The 20,386-nt window shown below is 31.7% G+C and overlaps 1 protein-coding gene and 1 long non-coding RNA gene across 2 annotated transcripts in view; one reads left to right on the top strand and one right to left on the bottom strand.

Moving 5' to 3' along the window:
• The first annotated feature begins 528 nt into the window (after window positions 1-528).
• On the top strand, window positions 529-2,949 carry LOC127733540 (uncharacterized). The gene is made up of 3 exons (XR_007997112.1): window positions 529-1,128; window positions 2,226-2,347; window positions 2,826-2,949. It is a non-coding gene; the product is annotated as an uncharacterized LOC127733540 (long non-coding RNA).
• Window positions 2,950-12,838: 9,889 nt separating this feature from the next.
• Window positions 12,839-20,386, bottom strand: part of LOC127733471 (S phase cyclin A-associated protein in the endoplasmic reticulum-like) — a 71,374-nt gene continuing 63,826 nt past the window's right edge. Inside the window, exons 29-30 of the mRNA XM_052242826.1 lie at window positions 16,422-16,467; window positions 12,839-15,573 (exon numbers count right to left, since the gene is read on the bottom strand). Coding sequence (XP_052098786.1) covers window positions 15,473-15,573; window positions 16,422-16,467 — 147 coding nt within the window. The 3' untranslated portion in view covers window positions 12,839-15,472. The remainder of the gene's footprint in view (window positions 15,574-16,421; window positions 16,468-20,386) is intronic.

Below are 20,386 nucleotides of genomic sequence, written 5' to 3'. Positions count from 1 at the left end.
TTCAGTGTGTGTTTTTAAGTTTGTAAATTTCAGTGTGTGTTTTTTTAATATCAGTGTGTATATTTTTCGAAAAATTACTTAAACATAGTTTTGACGAGAACGGCTTGCCATACCTATGTACTTTGCTTGTTGTGATAAGTTTGCCGTTATAAGGCTTTATACAATCAAAACCTAAAAATGTGATTAAAACTCTGTTAAAAACATACCGATATCTACAAATTGGATGCAAAGTGCTGTGCTGAGCAAGATACGAATACGATACGAAATCTTTATTTACATTCGGTATGGTTGCAAACTACAAAACATAAGCTCTATAGAGCTTTTAACCGAATACTAGTACAAACATACATATACAACAATATAAAAAGCATAATCATGCAAGCAATCTAAAAATAGAGAAGCAAATAGAAAAACAAGCACAACACAAGCATGGCAAAGCAATTAATACAATACAATGATCGAACGTCATACAATGAAAAATGACGTTGATTGTGGTTGCTTGGGCACTATATATTCTGCAAACATTTGTATTAAGACGTTGTGTTTGTAGCTGTCATGAGTTTTCAAATCGCATATTGTGGAAGTGATCGTTTCGAAATTGACGAGCAGAGAGAATACGATGAAAATAAGGACAAAAATATTCAGACTAGATTACAAAACAATTCAAAGGACGCAGAAATCAGTGAAGACGCAAAGAGTTTTGCCACTGGGGTTACATCGAAATGGCTAAACTTTTCATTTCAGCTACATGATTTCGTGAATACTAACTACAATCGTTATATAGAAGATTTTACTCATGATGAAGTTGAAAATAAAATTAAGTGTAGAAGAAATTGCGCTTTCGTTGTAAAACAAGTTGCAAATGAAAATAAATCTTCCTTATTACTGATTGATTCTGGACACACAAAAACGGATTCCAAGAAGACGGAAACAGACACTGTCGCTATGAATGAAAGACGGACAGAAACCGATGATGCATTAATCAATCCTCCTGTGAAAATCTCTGGATTTCTGTCGTCTGCAGTAAAAACGTGGACATCAGATGACAATCTTGTCAATGACAAAAATGTTAATACAGTAGAGCAGGTACAACCAGAAGGGTGCTTTTGTTGGCCTCTTGTTCATCTGGTAAGTCTGTATGCCAAATGGCATCACCATTTTATTTAAAGTTAACAAAATTAAATTTACTGCTAATGATATCTTAACAAGGTAAAAACAGAAAAATGTTGACTATTGTGCACAGTTTCAAACGAACTAGGTTAAAATGTGAAATGTTTAACAATATACCAGAGACTAAAATTAAATGGAAAAATCCAAGCTGTGATCGCAAAGATTAAATCAATAACAGCTACATCAGATTCAACTTTTAAGCCTTTTAGTCATTTCTTCTTCTTATGGTATCCAGTCATCCATCATATTTTTGATGATAATTAAATGCTGTGTTATGATGACGGATACAGGCATACCTAGCAGCCCGACGCTGAACAATCACAAGTTTATTGCATTGTTCAGCAGTGTGAGGGTTCCAAACCGAGCAAGCGTACTTTAGTTTTGGACGGACAAGTGCTAGGTATGCCTGTGACTTAATGTTTGTGATGGATGATTTGAGGTTTCTTTTAAGAAAGCCTAGGCTTTTATTTGCAATTGCAATAATATTGTTTGCATGTTGAGCCCATTTTAAATCAGATTGAAGAGTAATGCCAAGATATTTTGCTGAAGAGACGGTTTCTAAGGTATGACTGTGAAGAATGCAATTATGTTTGATGGAAGTTTTCTTGTTTGAAGCAGTGAGAACTGTACATTTGTGACACATGATCATATAGCTTTTATGTTGGCTTTCCAGACATTTTATTTTCAGGTTTATCGAGGGAAGTACTTTGAGCGCATTGAATGAGCATTTGTTTGTAATTAGTACTACTGGAACGCATACCTGCATGTGGACTTTTCGATCCTAATATCGTCCACTCAGAAGTAATTTTTACTGAAAGTATATTTTGACCGTTTTTCATTGCTCCATTGTTCTTTTGGCGCTAAATGAAATCTTTTGTGAATGTCGTAAAATTTTTAGAATTGTGATTGTTTACCTGAGAGCAAACCATATGAGCTGCTAAGTGCATATCTCTCAGGAAAAAACCCTTAACTCTTGCAAACAATAATGTCTCTTTAGTACAGAAAAGCTGATCATATTTCTTTATGATATAAAATTGAAGTCTTGTGTTTTGAAGATTTACAGGATACGGTACCGATGGTTTGACAAGAAAAAGGACGAAAAATTTCAGAAAAGACAAAAATCTAACAATGTGGAGTACTGTTTACGTAAGGTCTAGAAATAAAGTGAAAAACTAAGGTATGTACACAAGTCAACGCTGTGTTGACCGGGACAAATTCAAACTCGATATTTTATTTATAAAAATTAGGATAATACAAGAATTACTTGCAGTACATTAATTTGCCAATTTGCATATTTTGGCAGTAAAAATATCCTTGAAATTATTCAGTTTATTTCCTTTTAAATTGAAAACTTGCAAGTGAATAATTCATCAGCGATGTTTCTTAGCTTATTTTGACAAAATTGAACCAAATTGGCTGCTAAAAGCGGATCATTATTTCACTATTTAACTTTCATTAATGATTGAACAAAAAAACTAATATTTTATTTTTTTCTCATATCTCTTAGCTAATGCCCCTTTAACGAGTAACATTTTGATACCTCTGTAAGAAAAAATGGATAATATATACGTAATGCCACAATATACGATATATTTTTGTATAATTATTTGGGAAATATTTGCCTTTTATATTCTTTGCCTTTTTTTTTCTTTCAGATATTAAAAGCAGAAAACAGGAAATTTGCTTTGCATGGAATCGTAATTAATAAATTTAACTGAAAACATCTCACAGTTCTCCTTATTAAGAAATCATCGCTGAAGACGAGCATCACAAATAACATTTGCTGTTTTGGTGAAATTCATAAATTTGTTTAACAAGCATCCGTTATATATAGAGTCATTCCTTTTTGCAAACGATTTTCGCAAAAGTGATATGCATGTCCCCCATTTTGGTAAAACATATGCTGGCAGTAATGGCGATACATTTTCGCCCCTTTACTGGAAAGCGGGTTTCAAAATCAATGGCTTTGATAAATTTATAGAAATGTCCAGAGGGATCATTTGAGATTCGTACTTCAATAAATGACTATATTTGAAATTCGATATTTGTAATTTTACAATTAATATCTAGATTTGAAATTCAATATAAAAAATAACCAAAGGAATGAAAACGTATGTCATTAAGGGCAATGAATTGTTTTAAAATTTAACTGGTACCACTGAAATGCTAGATATAAACTGGTGTAATACAAGCATTTAATTATAACTCTAATTTAAACGCAAATATCGTCTCAATATAATAATAGATAAGGTATATTTACACCCATTTTTACATCGCGATGACCGTGAGGGCATTCCGATGTATTGCTATCGCCTAGATTTCCATTACGTAACTTTCGTTTTGGGTTTGTAGCCGATCTATAAACATGATAAATACGCGGATATTAACGAGTGCAAAATAACATTCCTTATCGTTTGTTATAAATACATTTCTTCAATGAATACTGATAACAATATTTTTGTTTAGAACATAAAGTAATAATATGAAAATGTTTTGTCGTTAGATATATATATATATATAAGTAAAAATTCATTGATATGGTAAAGCATGCGGAAGAATATCTCAAGAACATTTTGCGACAATCCCGGCAAGGACCGGTAACTCTGCATGGAAGATTGTTTTTGCGGGAAAATATGAATGCCTACTCATATCCAATCTTTTAGAAAAATCGAAATTTTACAGAAGAGTGTCCACCATGCACTTGCACTGCACTCTTATTAGAATAGTAGAATTGAATGGTATACAAATGGATGAAAATTATATATACATGTAACTGTTATATAAAAATAATATATAACAACAAACCAGTGTATACTGATTTGTATCACTACAATATAATAGTTATTACGGTGAGGTTGAATTTCCTGTTATTTATTCATCATCCACGCACGAACTTGTCTCAGAAAAAAAATATCTCTGTACATTAACCTCAGTTTCAGGTATAGAGATGTGATTTTTTTCTGTGACAAGTACTTTTGACAATCCACAAGAACTTGCGGTCATCCGATGTTCAGTACTTCAGTACTTTGATGAAATATATGTATAAGTTGCAAACTCATACGAAACCAAACGTCAAAAAAGATGATTATAACGTTATTAAACTTATACATATGTGATTAACTGTTTTGTTTGCTAAAACGTCCAATTGCGAATATTTAGTATACTATTAATGATTACAAATATTACAAAGAATCTAATAAGTGACCGGGGAGTAAGATGAAAGTGGTAAAATTCTGACCACCACTAAAAAATGAGGACATGTTGGATAGGTTGGAAATTATGCCTTTCACCAGGTCTGTCATGGACCTCTCAAACAGTTGTTGCAAGGTCATTCATCTTGCAATGTGGTACTTTTCATACATCCTCGTTATGATCGAACTTAGCTGTGTATTTATAAATCACACATAGCCAATCGGATTCACATTGCGGAAAGAGGGGAGTTATACGTGAGAAGGCAGATAAACCGAACGATAAAAGAGGACCTCCTTGTAGGGGCGAAATCCACTCCGGAAGAAAGAAGATACCAATTCTGTCATTAAAATTCATCAATAGCAACATACTTGGTCGGTTGAGAACAAAAAATTACGACTATAGAGATGATTTCAGCTTCCCAATTGTGAACTTTCCATTTCTATGTAGCAACATTTCAGCAGCACATCACATGGAGTAAAACTATATTCTCACAGTTGACACGATATTCCTTAACTTGCATTTCCTATCACGAATTCCTTGATAGAAGATTGCTGCTTACAAGGAAGCTATAGAATCAAGAGATCCAATTGGTAAAGTTGAAATCATCCCTTCGAAAATGTTATGGTCGCCATCACGAGTTGTTTGACTGTTATGGAATATATGTTTTACAGATGACGACGGAGTCACATTGTTACCACAATTCCGTCCTCTTTTCATCGAATGTGACCTACCGAATAATACTTATCACCGGGTTTGTATTTACATGAACAACACGACGGGTGCCACATGTGGAGCAGGATCTGTTTACCCTTCCGAAGCACCTGATATCACCCCTGGTTTTTGGTGGGCTTCGTGTTGCTCAGTCTGAAGATTTCTATGTTGTGTTTTATATACTGTTGTTTGTCTTTTCGTCGTTTTTCGTTTTTTGAAATGGCATTGTCAGTTTGTTTTCAACTGATGAGTTTGAATATCCCTTTGGAAACTTTCGCCTCTCTTTTTTATTTTTTATTTTTTCTTTCATGTTAAATTTATGTATTGAGTTGATATGGAATCTAATGGTCATTTGTTTAAGAGGAAAATGTCCAAACCAGCTACTTTATAAATATGTTTGAAAGGAGATGTGGGGTAAAACAATCAATTGACAAAATATTTAAAACTTTATGAAAATAGTTAAAAAAGAAAGTCTGTCGTTCTATTAATTATTTTAACTTAACTAATTTTCTCACCTTTATAGCAGAAAAATTCATTAATGGTCACATGAAATAATTAATTTTCATAGATGGCCAGGTGTAACATAAACATGCAAGCCAGACATATCGTATCTCAGCAATGAATGGCTTTAAAACATGGTAAACTTAATAGAATTCACAGTAGATTCGAACTCGGACAGAAAATGAAAAAATATATATATAATATGATCATAGCATTTGATTAAAAAGTAAATTTCGTCATTCTTATCTTTAATTACAAGTCAATGAAGAAAGCAATACAATAGCTCATGTGCTTTTAACCAGTTTTTTTAAAATGCATTTCCATTAAAATATATTTTTACTTAAAATTCATGTGCACGCCCGGGCGTTTTGACGTAAACGTAGCTACGCGCCTGCTTTAGACTCGAATATTCCGATATTCACGAATAAACTTTGGATCGCTCATTTTATTGAAAGATCTATCAAAAAATTTAGGATACGAAAATAATTGATCGTCGACAAATTTGCAAGTAGTTTACCCTGATTTTCTATGTTTCAAAATTTTAAAAAATACATATAAGCCGTGTTAACTTACCACCCGGCAAATCCAATCAAAGTGAAAGTGGGGTAGTTGACATACTCTTCTACAAAGTAATGTCGAAGATTATTTTCACTTTTCATTCAAGTGCCATCAATTTAATTGAACGTGAGTTACTTTAGACTCCGTGTTGGGGAAACTGTATTTGCTTTAGAAAGGTTTATTTATGGCAGCAATGAGTTTGTTGAAAATTATTACTATCATAATGCTATAATGTTTTCTAGTTTTCTAAATTTTAAATAAACTTACTGGTTTACATGAATTATTTTGATTTCCAAATAACCACAAACAGAAGATAAATTGGTTGATTATGTCCAATGGCAAATTTGCATATCAGGACGAGAAAAAATTATGCGATATCTCATTACTAAGAAAGTTTTGCAAAAGTTAGTCGAACAAAATGGAGAGATGAAATTTGGACTGTTTTTAGGAATAAAAGTTTAATTGGTTAGTAGGAGAAATTTTGCCATGCAAATGCATATCCCTGTAAGGGTTTCTGTTAGCATTCTTAACGTGCACACATCGTGACACTATCCAAAAACGGGACATTGGATAACGTCCTTGATTTGTCCGAACATGGTATCTTATTTAAACATCCCTTACAGAAAAAATCGAACGCTCGATCCCATTCGGGAGAATTCCAAGTAACTATTTATTTTCTATAAACCAGTTACCTTCGGTGTTGAATAATGTAGAAGAAACAAGCAAAAGAAAACAAAAACACCAAAGGGCTTGCCTTTTGACATTGTTATAATATCAATACGCATGTAGAAAAAAAAAAAACCCGCTAACGGTACATGTTATGTAATAACAGGTACCAATTAAAAAGTTTTCTGCGCCCTGGGTGATACTCCCTCCCAGCCCCCCCCCCCCCCCCCCCCCAAAAAAAAAACATGGTCCTTTGCCGAAAGACCATATTAGAGATTTGACCCATTGCTCACCAAGTATCTTTACATAGTGGAAATTAACAAAGCCTAAGTAGCATTAAGTAGCATTGGTTGGATAATCAGATTTTTTAAATTGTTTTCATATATTTTTGTTTTATTTCTTCATCAAATGTTAAAGTACGAATTTTTGGCCCAACTGGTATCAATATTGCTTACATTTGCATGATATTGACTCCACGAACCAATAAGTATAACATCTTGTCATATATTTTGGTCCTATTGCTCATTTGTTCAAGTTTTAGGTTTAAGCGTTTCTGACGAAGGTAAATCAAGAAAAACGCTTCGGTCGCACCAAATTTTGAGTGTTTCCCAGCATTGTTTTTATACAGATTAGACAGATTTTCAATGACAGTTTTTATGAATGAAAGGAGATTCTGAGAATTCAACGAGACAGCAACCCAAAGACACAAATAACAAAAGACTATAGACAGGAATACGATATGTAAACTCTTTTCTTCCGCAGTAAATATCCACCTTTGGGATAAAATTAAGTAAAGTTTTGACCAATATATGATATTTGCACAACTGCTTTTAAAGCTTATTTAAGAATTGAATGCTTCTTTTTGTAAATTCATTGGGGGTATAAAAGCGTTGACCGAATTACATTTTGTATGAAGCGCGGAAGCGCTTCATTCTAAAAATGTACGCACGGTCAACGCTTTTACAACCCTATGAAATTACTAAAAGAAGCATTTAATACTTATAATTACATGTTTTCGCTATGATCAGGAAAACACGATTACTCTCATTTTTTTCTTTTATTTACCTGTGCACTTTATTGTGGAAACGTGTGTCATCATGAATGTTACAATTCATGAAATTCATTTTGAAATGAAGAATGACGCAAGATTGCTGTTAGCCAATCAAAATAACGTATAATAATGAAACATACATCTAATGTAATTATTAAGCATTGAAAAAAAAACACGTCCATTGAAATCAGAACCTTCCCTGAAAACCTGCGCAAAATCCAACAGGGAAATGCAAAAGGTGTAGGAAAGAAAGATTGTCCCGTTTATCACAATTTTAGTATAAAGATTGACAAGAAGGCACAGCAATATCAAGGTATAAAACAAAGTTCTACATTAAAAGTAATCTTGACGGTATACACAAGAGTGGACACAATGAAATTCACCGCCTGCTTTATTGATTATGATTGCATATCAGGTTGAAAGTCTTTAAGGTGAAGGTCTTACTACATAAATAGCAGAAACTTAAAAACTATCCATGACTTTTAATGAAAAATGGTCAAGGTCAGATGAACCTTGTCAGACGGAAATGTCTGGTAATAATTTTATACACCAAATATGGTCATCTTATCATCATTTCATCTTATTAATTTGACTGTTTTTACAAATACAGATCATTTTTTGTTTGATTCAATTTTTTTCAACTTCGCCGTATAAAGGTAGATAATCAAAGTCAACTTTTATAAAGTAATGTACAGTAAATTTTTCTATTTTGATTTGTACCAATAAAGTGAAATGATTATTTCATTATCAATAAATGGAGAATGTGTCCCCATGGACACAGATGATGCCCCCGCCTGCATACAACATTATAAAGGGACATAACTCAAGAACAATAAAAGTGACGCTACCCAAATTTGTACTTGATCTGAGTTTTGTGGTAATAAGTATTGTGTAAAGGTTTCATAATGTTTGGTTGGGGCAAACTTAAGTTACAGAACGGAAACTAAAAATTTTGCAATTTTTCGATTTATAAAGGGGCATAACTCGATAGTGATTAAATTGGCACCACCAAAATTCAACTTAATCTGTGTTTTGTGGTAACAAGCATTGTGTATAAGTTTCATAACATTTGGTTGAGGCAACTTAAGTTAGAGAACGGAAACTAAAAATTTTGCATTTTTTTCCATTTATAAAGGGGCATAACTCGAGAATGGTTAAAGTGACCCCACCAAAATTCAAACTTAATCTTTATTTTGTGGTAATAAGCATTGTGTATAAGTTTCATAACATTATGTTGAGGCAAACTTAAGTTAGAGAACGGAAACGAAAAATTTTGCAATTTTTCCATTTATAAAGGGGCATAACTCTAGAACAGTTAGAGTGACGCTACCAAAATTCAAACTTGATCTGTATTTTGTGGTAATAAACATTGTGTTTAAGTTTCATAATATTTGGTTGAGACAAACTTAAGTTAAAGAACAGAAACTAAAAATTTTGCAATTTTTCCATTTGAAAAGGGGCATAACTCTAGAATGGTTAAAGTGACGCCACTAAAATTGATCTCTGTTTTGTGGTAATAAGCATTGTGTATAAGTTTCATAACATTTGGTTGAGGCAAACTTAAGTTAGAGAAAGGAAACTAAAAATTTTGTAATTTTTCCTTTGGTAAAGGGCATAAGTCTAGAACAGTTAGAGTGATGCTACCAAAATTCAAACTTGATCTGTATTTTGTGGTAATAAGCATTGTGTATAAGTTTCATAACATTTGGTTGAGGCGAACTCAAGTTAGAGAACGGAAACCAATTTTGGGATGTATGGACGTACGTCGTACAGACGGACAAGGGTAAAACTTGATGTCCCCTCCGCTACGGCGCGGGCATAAAAAGTTCATGCATTTTTTTAAAGAAAGAGTCAAACGATTTTGATCAGCTTTCTCTCCTCCAAACCAAGCTTTGCAGTAAGAGAATAGGAAAATGCTGAGGATTTGACTATATTCTTGCATGTTAATTATAGATGGTGGATGATACGGTAATTTGATCAATGTCTATTTTGCCTCTAAAAACTGCTACTCTGATCTTATTTTCCCTCTTGATTTTCTGATTTTTACTTTTGGAGATGTGTGTTACACTTTCTTTCAGTTAAAATAGAGTTATCCACATCAGTGAGTAATGAAAAAGAATGGCTCAGAGATGTCAGTTCTGCACTAAAGTTAAACATTGCTTGAACAGCATAGTTAGGAATTGATTGTGTCTGCTAGTTCTTACTGCTATATTCTTGAAAAAGATATTTTTGTTGGTTTTGAGTTTTCCTGTAGGATTATTTAGTTCCCATACTAGTCACTGTGGTATACATCTAGTTTAAATGTGCAATATTAAGGCATACATGACCTTACTGTAACAGAAACAATAAAATGCTGAACCAGTGATATAGATATCCTGGGTTTAAATTAAAACAGCAATCTGATGTGCATGTGATATACTGAATGCACATTTACAGGAGATGGTGTCATTTCTTGTGTACTTGTTAACCTTTTTCGAGGAAACTCAACATTTAACAAGAAACAACAGTGCACACACTGTAAAATCTGGCCTGCTTTACTAATAATTTGACTTAAATTTAAATTCTTCAAGATAAATATCACACAAACTTGACATTGACTAATGATCCATGAAAATGAGTTCAAGGTCATAGGAACTTGCCAATCAGACATGTACACCTTAAAATCATTCCATACACCACAAAAAATTGACCTATTGCTATTGTATCTGAGAAAAGGACCTAACCATGAAAGTTTAGCACTGACCAATGGACCATGAAAATTAGGTCAAGGTTCAATGAACATGTACACCTTACAATCATTCCATACACCAAATATAGTTGACCTATTCCTTATGGTATCTAAGTCAGGTGAACCCTGTTTGTCAGACATGAAGACCTTGCAAGGATTCCATTTACATGATATAGTCATCCTATTACTTATAATTAGTGAGAAATTCAAGTGATTAAAAAATAAAATATTTTTTAAAGCAGTCACTGTACCATGAAAATGAGGTCAAGGACAATGGACATATGAAAGACAAAAATTCAGAACATAAGGCATCTGTTTAACAAGACCAATACTAGGTCTGGAGCTGCGTCTCTGCATACAATTGATTAATGTAAAATGTATACTGGAGCATAACTGATCATTCTCTTTCATTGAAGCCAAAATAACATTGACGAAAATTTTCCTTGTACAATGAGTGTTGTAAAATTTCAAAATATCAGCATACAGGAAGAGGCTGCACAGCAGATGTAAAAATTGCTTACTCATTACAACTGAACATAATTAAGGTGGAGAAAACAAATAAAATCCTTCTCTTCAATAGGAGCCAACAAATTTTGCTTGTACAATGAGTGTTGTTAAATTTCAAATTATCAGCAAACAGGAAATAGCTGGTGGGTGGATATAAAAATTACTACGCTTCTACTAAACATTATCAAGCTGGAGACCAAATATAAAATCATACCCTTTCATAGAAGCCATGAAAACTTTGACAATAGTTTTCTACCCAAAGTCTTTCTTACTGTGAGCTGGTATAGTCTTTCTCTTGACCACAGTTATTGTTCTTTAGTTTTCTCTGCCTCCATATATAGTTCCCCTTATTTTGAGTATATTTCTTCCCATTTTTTTCTTTCACTTTTCTTGGTATGCACATAGCTGAAGGGAATTGAAACTTTAGTGAAAATATTTGTGGAATGAATGATAAGACCAAGAACAAAAAGGTCAATTATGTCATATTGAAATGTTTCTGGTCTTTTATGTGACATTCTAATTTATTATACTTCACGTTAAAATGCCATATTTTGATTGGCTAATACGAGGGTGTTAATTTACTCTATTACCCTTCATGGAGACGCTTGATCAAGTGTGCGCTTTATTAAATACAGATGGTTGTTATGTACAAGACTTCATAGTTTATTATTTTGAATTTGAAATTTATTCGACAATAATAACAGAACATTCAGTATAATAAATTAAATAACACATATCTGAGAGGGTGATAGAGCAGATTGTTATCCGTTGAAAAGACATTGTCAACCTTGGCTTCGCGGCAGTTGACAATGTTTTCTCTGGGTAACAATCTGCTCTATCACCCTCTCAGCTGTGTGTTATTTATATATTGACGTTCTTCTTTCGCTTAGGAAACAAAGCCAAGTTCTAATTCCAATAAAACATGGGCTGATTGACGTAACAATTAAAATGTATTTAGAACAATGCAGGTGATCAAAATGGACATTTGTGTTGGTGTTGCTTGCTAGGAAATTAAATAAAACATTCTTAAAGTAAGTTTACATGTATTTGTTCATTTTTTTTATTGTGAAACAGTTGATTTTTCTATAACGTTTTGGCTTCATAAAATCAAAATGGCTGCCTTTGGAACGTGTGTTATAGGTCCACTTTGAAGTACAAAAGTTCTAAATTTTCCTATTAGAATCGGAATTATTCTTTTATGCCATGCTCTATGCTCATTTTAACATGGGTAGGCATTATATTTATCAACATTTTACACCTCGCTAAAGATATTGACAAATATAATGCCTACCCATGTTAAAATGAGCACAGATAATTGCATGAAAGAATTATTTCTTAAAAATAGGTTTCAAGTGTTTCTAAAATGAGCTGCATCAGTTGAATTTTTCTATAAGTTGGATATATGTTAGGATTAAAACTATGTTTAACAGACAAAATATTCTGAAGAAACCAATGGTGTTATTTTTCTTCATAAGACAAAATGCTTTAAAGAACAATAAATTGATATTAATTGTAGTCTCTGCTGTCAGTTGAGAGTTATTTATGCTAATGCAACAGCATCCCAAATATCAATGGTGCATCATAAATGCTTGACATGAAAAGGACAATACCTATATACCTCAGTAGATATCAACTATGACGAACAGTACGACCTATGACCTCTTCTGAAATATCCATTACAGTCAACAAAAAATCCAGTTAAAATAAACTGATGTAAAGTTTTATCATTCTAAAAAAGTATGAAAAATACAACAGCAAGTTATATATTATTTTAATGACAAAACTCAAAATGCAGACAACAAATAATGTTAATACACAACAAATTGTAATGATTTTTAACACTCTAAAAAATTCAATATAGTTATTGTATACACAACCATTTACCTTCAGAAACAAAACAAAATCAAACTTTAAAACACATTTAGACAAATAAATAGTTTTCTGGCTTTCAGACAATTGAAAGAGAGGAAAAGATACAATTATGTGCCAAATTTGTAGAGCAGACAACTCATATTTGTTTTCATTAGTAAACTCTTTTTGATAAATTCAGATAATGTCTTGTGCTGTTCTCATTAACTGTTAAAGATATAAAATTAGTAAATGACTAAATTAAAGAGCTATGTTTTTAAAACATTGCTGCAAACTTGCTGCAAAGGTATGCTGAACAAATGTTTATCAAAAAGAGACTGTAAATGCTGCAATTTTGAGTCCTTTTTGGGTCTTTGTTCAGAAATGTGTTGGACAACAATCCAAAAACCAACACTAGCCTTCTTTTCTGCCCAGAAAATGACACTAAGGATTTTGCAATAATAGTTTAAATTACAATGACAAATATTATCTACAAGCAGATGAGTTTGATTGCCCCTGATGCCACATGCAATATGACTGCATAAATTTCCAGTGCGGCTATTCAAAGTTACTTTTAAAAGCTTCAACGCCATAAGATATCATGGAGTATGGTTTCCTATCTGAAATGTATCAGTTAAAACAAATACAATCTACACCCATATAAATACAGCAATAATAATACAGTGTACCTGTATTGTTTGATAGAAATTAAATAATGAAGAATTACATAGTTTCAAAATTTTACAGCACTTTTCCCCCCCTCCTATTAAAAAAATGATCTGTGCTAGTTCTATTGGTAGGCTTTAAACTAAAAACATATTAAAATCATCAAATTATGTTTATACATAGATTAACTGAGCTAAGATTTAAAGAAAAACACAGAAAACAAGTTCATACAAAATTCTTACTATTCAACTTACCTGTACATAAAATGATGTTGTAAAAAGCTCAGATCATTTAGGGAAGTCCAAACCAAGTCATTGAAAACAAAATGGAAATCTTATAAAATGTTCGAATGCCCATGATGTGAGTAAATTATACAAGTAACACATTAGACTGATAATGAAACTATCTCACAGAAAAAAAGGATAATTTCAATCACTGTACATAAAGGGTTGTTGATGAAATATAAAATGATGTATAAAATATCACAGTTTAGTTTTCCTCCTCATATAATTCTTGTTTCTCTGTACAGTAACTGGTATGTATATAGTCAAACTATAAAACATTCAACACAATGATTTTCTGTAACCATCCATCACAATCATCGTCAATACAATTGAAGATTCTATCAACTTCCTATCAAACCTACTGCTAGATTTGGTTGGAAAAAAAAACAATTGAAGAAATTGGACATACTAGCTTTACATTTTCATTCTAGATTCACAACATTTAGTTCATCTCTCATTTCTTTTTTTTTATATATGGCACTTCTAACACATTGAGAAAAAAAAAATCACAACCTTTAAAGCATACAATTTACACAAGTGATAGATACACCACATTATCATGGTTAAATAGGATAGATTTGAATAATTTAGGAGGGGGTTTTTCAGCAATTTTTCCATCTTTTCTTGTGGAAGTATTGAGCATAAATTGGGTTTGTGTCACCATATGTAATTTTGAAAAAAGACATTAAGTAAAAGGCTTATAATCACAGAATAAAGTTTAACCTTCAATTTTAGTGAAGACTGTCCAGTTAGTTCATTATTTTGTTTATTAAATAAGTTGGTACATTTCATCAACATAACACTAAGCGACGTTACCAGCCAGTTATACAACACAGTTTTGAAAGAAGATTTTCTACGGAGACCAAGTAATGGCACAGGCTAACCTTTGGCTAGTTGAGGTAGAAAGAAGAGTGGATTAAAATCAGTGAGATTCAGGAAAAAAACCAGATCATTTACAATCCTATATTGGAATGTTTTGAAAATGATGAAAAACATGACAACTTATATTCAATAACAGAACACTAGAAATAAACATACAAAAAAAGTGCAAATAAAATGGATTTCAATTTTAAAACTAAATACAGTTTTAGTTTGCATATATAATGGTCAAAATAAGCCAAATTCAATGCAGATCACAAAAACATAAACTGATAAACGTCCAGAAATTTGAGACAGATCATGACTTGTTGCCCTCAATGATGTGAGCTGAAAATCCTTTTATTGTGGATACACTACGCCTTGACAAACATACCAGATTCTCTGTATCTTGATCAGCGTAAACATACCAAACTCTTCCTATCTAAGGAGGAATTAGATCAGTAATTTGAAGATTACAATGTGTATACTCTGGCCTCAATGAGACTGTATATGTTGATGTTTGTCTAGGTTTTAAACACAATCAGTCCCATCTATGTAATGTCAATAGATGGTGCTCAGTTTTAAGGGCTAAGAATTATCACCTTTATATTTCTAATAGAAATATCCATATAAGCAATAACAAGTCTTAGCAAATGTGAATAACTTTCAATAGCTTGGATTTTTGATAGTTCCCAAAGATATCTTGAAGCTTCACAATGCACATAGATAATTTTATGAGATTTTGAAATATTCTTGGGCAGTGGTCCATTGCTCCATAGGGAATCTGCTACCTAGCACCATTCTTTGGTCTCCTTCCTTTGCCTTTTCTTTTTCTGAAACGAAAACAGAAAGCGAATGAAAGTATGCAAATAAAATTTTAAACTAGATTGCTTGCAAGGTCATAAGTTACACATTTTCATAAAGTTAAGATAAAAAAATTCTGTAATAAGTATTCTTTCTACATTCCAAAGAGACTTCTTCATATATTATCTGAAGTAGTAATTAGCAAAAAACAATCTTTGCATATTTTTTCAACAAAGAGTCAGACATGAAATTATTGTCAGTCTATGTTTGATTGATGATATACCTGAAGGAGTCTCCACCTGACAGGTATAACAGCTGTTTTGTTACCTGCCCAGGTACATTATTTACCTATGGATTACCTCCCACTTATAACGGCTCCATGCAGTGATTAAAGAACTTGGTGAGGATTACCTAAGATTACAAAGTATTTTCACTCTTCTGTTTTGTTTGTCGTGTTAAAATAAAATATATCACATTCACTTTTGTTGGTCAACGTAAGACAGTTGTGAAGCTTAAGGGACAAATTAAACCACTATAGTATACCACAGTCGATCTTTTTCAATAGTAATTGAATGAATCTTGAGTTAAATTTAAATTTAAATGATTTTGATGACTTAATAATATGGTTATTATCATGACAAAGTAAATAAATTTGATCAATTTATCATACCTTGTACAATAAATAACAGGAGTTTGAATTTGATTGGAATTATCCACAGATACAATTAAATTGGTTTCCTAGGTCAACAAATATTCTGACCACAAGCAAATCTCTTGAAGAAATAGTGTTTCCGTTTCTGATTAGGGAATAGCTTGGTATTGTGATTGAAAACATTCGGTATATATATATATTGAAGATGCACAAACAGAATATTACCTTTCTTTGTAAATAATGAAGTCTGTTGATTTTCAAGCTGCTTCTCCTACAAAAAAATAGTGTAATGTTAAGAAAAACTTATTTAAAAGAATATGACACAGTTATTAAAACTCCAACCATTCACTCAACAACCCTTCTTTATTCACCATGATGTTTTCAGTAGCAGCTAGAAACACGAAAAGTGGGCTTTTTATAAAAACAAAATACTAATACCGATTTTTTTTCTTTTCTGGGCTAATCCATAAAAGGCTGTAGCTAATAAACACTTTCATACAAAAATGAAAAATTTCAAAATAGATTATCCTATACATATCAATTGCATAATACATTTAGAGGGATACTTTTATCCCAAAACAACATGAGAGTAATAGAAGGCATATATTGTTCACTGTTAAACAGAGACTTAGTAAAGGCAGTAACATGTAAAAGGACAAATACAATAACCTATTAACCTTATGCATATATTGAGGCCCATCCTATTTTTTCGCATCATTTTGCATCTATTTGGCATAAAGGTTCCTGCATTTTTTTCTCTTATTTTGACCGATTGAAAATACCTATTTCAGTATAAGTTAATATCAATACATATGGACACAAGCTGCCACTGAAGATAATCTGTATTCATTGGCTAAACTAAGAATGTATTTATTTGCATATCTTCCTAACCCATTTTCTGGTTAATTGTTACAAACTATTTCAATTATAAACAAACACCAATAGATATTTATTTCAAAGCAAACTTGGATTATTTGTGCAACTGATTGAAAATATCTAACAATAATTAGACTAAGAGAATGTTATATGAATTTTCCTATTTGCTTAGCCCCCTACCAACAATTTTTCCAGACACTGTCACACCAATATTTACATTCAGCTTCTGAAAAATCCAATAACTTCAAACATTTGGACAGTGTTCTGTCTTTGGTTTTACTTCAATTAAATTTAACTGTCATAAAACAAGTCTAATTCTGATTGCACTTAGTATAATTTGTATGTCAATAAAATTCCATTCATAAATAAAAGTTTTATTTTCAAAATGCTTTAATGTTCAATCACAAGATCAAATCACTTTGTAAACAAACAGTTTATGAAACTTCTGCATTTTTTTCTTTGAAGCCATAGTTATTTCACATGTTTTGTTAAGTTCTCAACATACTGTATTGCATACCCTAAAAAAAATTAAAGAAAAAAGAAAGAAAAGAAAACCCAAACAGATACCACATCTCATTATTTTTTTATCAAACAACTATTACCATATAATTTGAATATTTAGATATCTTTTAATTTTTTTTATTGAAAATCGAAACATATATATCAAGCAACTACTATCATCTATGAATGTGAATTTCAAGATATCTTTTGAAAAATATTGTTCAATAGAATTTTACTTGTTTAACCATGCAAATTAGAATAGTCTGGGGATGTAGAGCTTTTAAGTAGCGTTATAAGTGGCACTTGAAACTGATTACTGGTTTTATGTTTGGCAGTACGTTCCTCAAGTTGACACCTATCAAATTCTAATTCCAAAATAATTCTAAAATATCATACATAATAATAAAGGTTTGTTTTTACTAGTAATACTTGAAAAAAGTAATAATTACTTTACTATTACAATAAAAGAGAGCTGGATGAATTACTTAAAAGACCTCACAGTACTGTGGTATTCTATAAAACAATATTATATTAATCAGGAATGACTAATTAAACCAAACTGTATTGTTAATTAAAAATTGCGAGGTTTGCTTTCCCACATGAAGTATTAGTCAGTTTTACTGTAACTATTTTTTTGTTTATCTTATTGCACACATTTTTTTTAAAGTTTCATTTGAACTTCTATATTCATAGTTATTAGAAACAAACAATAAAAGCTTTATTGTACAGTTTTCAGCTTTTGGAATTTAATGGTACTTAAATGTTTGCAAATTACATGCATTTATAAATTGATGAATTTAAACCTTATGGCAAGGCCTTTAATGCAGTATTTCTGTAGAAATGTTTAAGACAGTACTCATGAAGAAATAATCTGTTGAAATATGAAGACAAATATCAATAAAACAAAATTTGACTTATGTAGCTATGTGAAAATGTCATTTAATAAACAAATAATTAAATTTCTGGATCAACAATGGCTATACTGAAACAATTTAACTATTAAATAATATTTAAATCTTATTCATAAAATATTTGTTCCATTTATGGATAGAATGTCATATTAGTAAACAACAATGTTCCCAGCATCTATAAAATTGACCACAAAAATCAATCTTTCAATAATGAAATAAAATTTCTCAAATCAATGCATCACTTAACTGGATTGAAAATTAAAATAAACCACCTGTCCATTCACCCCTATTGAGTTGGTCAACAAAGGAGAGGATACCAACCCCAAGAGCCTATTTGTCTCATTAAACAATACCTATTATCAGTCTACCTGAGCTACAGAGAAAATCTATAACCCAAAGTACTAGGATGATAGAATATTGTCTAAAGACAATGGCAATTTGTATGAGCAAGGTGCCGAACGAGTGCCGTTTCTTTTTCACACTTAATGACATGGTAGAGGGCTGGATATTCAGGAAGCAGGACTATTATCTCCCTTTCCTGAAGGGATGCTGAAATCATCAATATATTGATGACAGGAAGTTGACAAAAGATAAGTAAACATGTCAGTGGGAACACACTGTACACAAACAAGTCTTTCAATCTTAATTGTATATGTGGCGGCTCATGTGATGTTACTGTCCAAGTTATTAAAATGTCAATCCTTAATTTCAAAATGTAATTTACTTTCAACTTCAAACTGAGAATCAAATGTCCAAATCATTGAAATAAAGATAAAAGAACAACAGACATACCTGTGTCTGACAAATAGCTCATAGTATGGGGTAAATCTAGACCAAAGAAGCTCTTCTGACTTTTTAATTGAGAAAGGTTTAACTAATATTGAACCTAACTTATACCGGAGGAACCTGTTTTTTTCAATCTAATCTTTCAGCAACAATATACCAAATATTTCTGAGTGAAGATAAGATTTTTTCAATTCAAACAATATAGCTTGCATGAAAGATGTCTAAGGCTTCTGACTCTCCAAATCAATTAACCTTGGTTCTGGTCATTAACCCAACAATCATCTTTTTAATTTTGATTATTATTTTAATTATGTCAAGCAGAAAAGTCAAATATATCCTTAATCCCTGTGAAAATGATACCACTGATGTTTGTGGCTATGAATTTTTCCTTCATAATTACTGACTGCATGCTGCTGGACTCATAAATTGACTGTAATTATAAGAAATAACTGAAATTTCTTCAGTCATTTAATTTACTTAATTATTTCTATAATTATACTGGCAATCAAGAAAATAATAGTGTGGTTAAGAAAAGTGACAAAAATTTAACCTAAAGATCTTCAAAAGACCCTAATGACGCTCCAACTGCAACATCATTTAAAATCCCAGCATGCATTTCACCAGGAGCAAAATACAAAAAAAACAAAAAAACACGGTTACTCTTTCATCGAAATTTTTAGCATTTTACGACATGTGTCTGAAAACACCAGACATTTTTTATCATTATAATATGAGAAAAATGCATGTCTCCATTATGTTTTAATCTGCCAAAGACATTGATATCAGTAGCCATACAAAGAGCCATCAAGTATAATGCTGCATCAATCAGTGGGGGTTAATAATCTTCCCTGCCAAAACTTGTGGCATGGACAAGTCGCATGATTAAAGTAAATCAGAGGGTTTTTTCCATTCATAATTTTTCTTTTCAAATGAGGAGACTTATAAAAATAGCAACTCAATTATGGAAATTCTCTTATATTTTCTTATTCTAAAGTTTCTTCAGACTATGAGTATGATTCTTGGGTATTCCCAAGTCTGAAGTTCTTCTTTCTACTCAACATAACAATCACCTTCATCGAGGAAAAAAAATTGTCTTAATGTATGATTATGGAAAAT

Source organism: Mytilus californianus, unplaced genomic scaffold (genome assembly GCF_021869535.1).
Source record: "Mytilus californianus isolate M0D057914Y unplaced genomic scaffold, xbMytCali1.0.p SCAF_3, whole genome shotgun sequence".
Lineage (NCBI taxonomy): Eukaryota > Metazoa > Mollusca > Bivalvia > Mytilida > Mytilidae > Mytilus > Mytilus californianus.
Note: the sequence above shows the minus strand (reverse complement) of the source record. Positions and strands in the feature narration are given on the sequence as shown.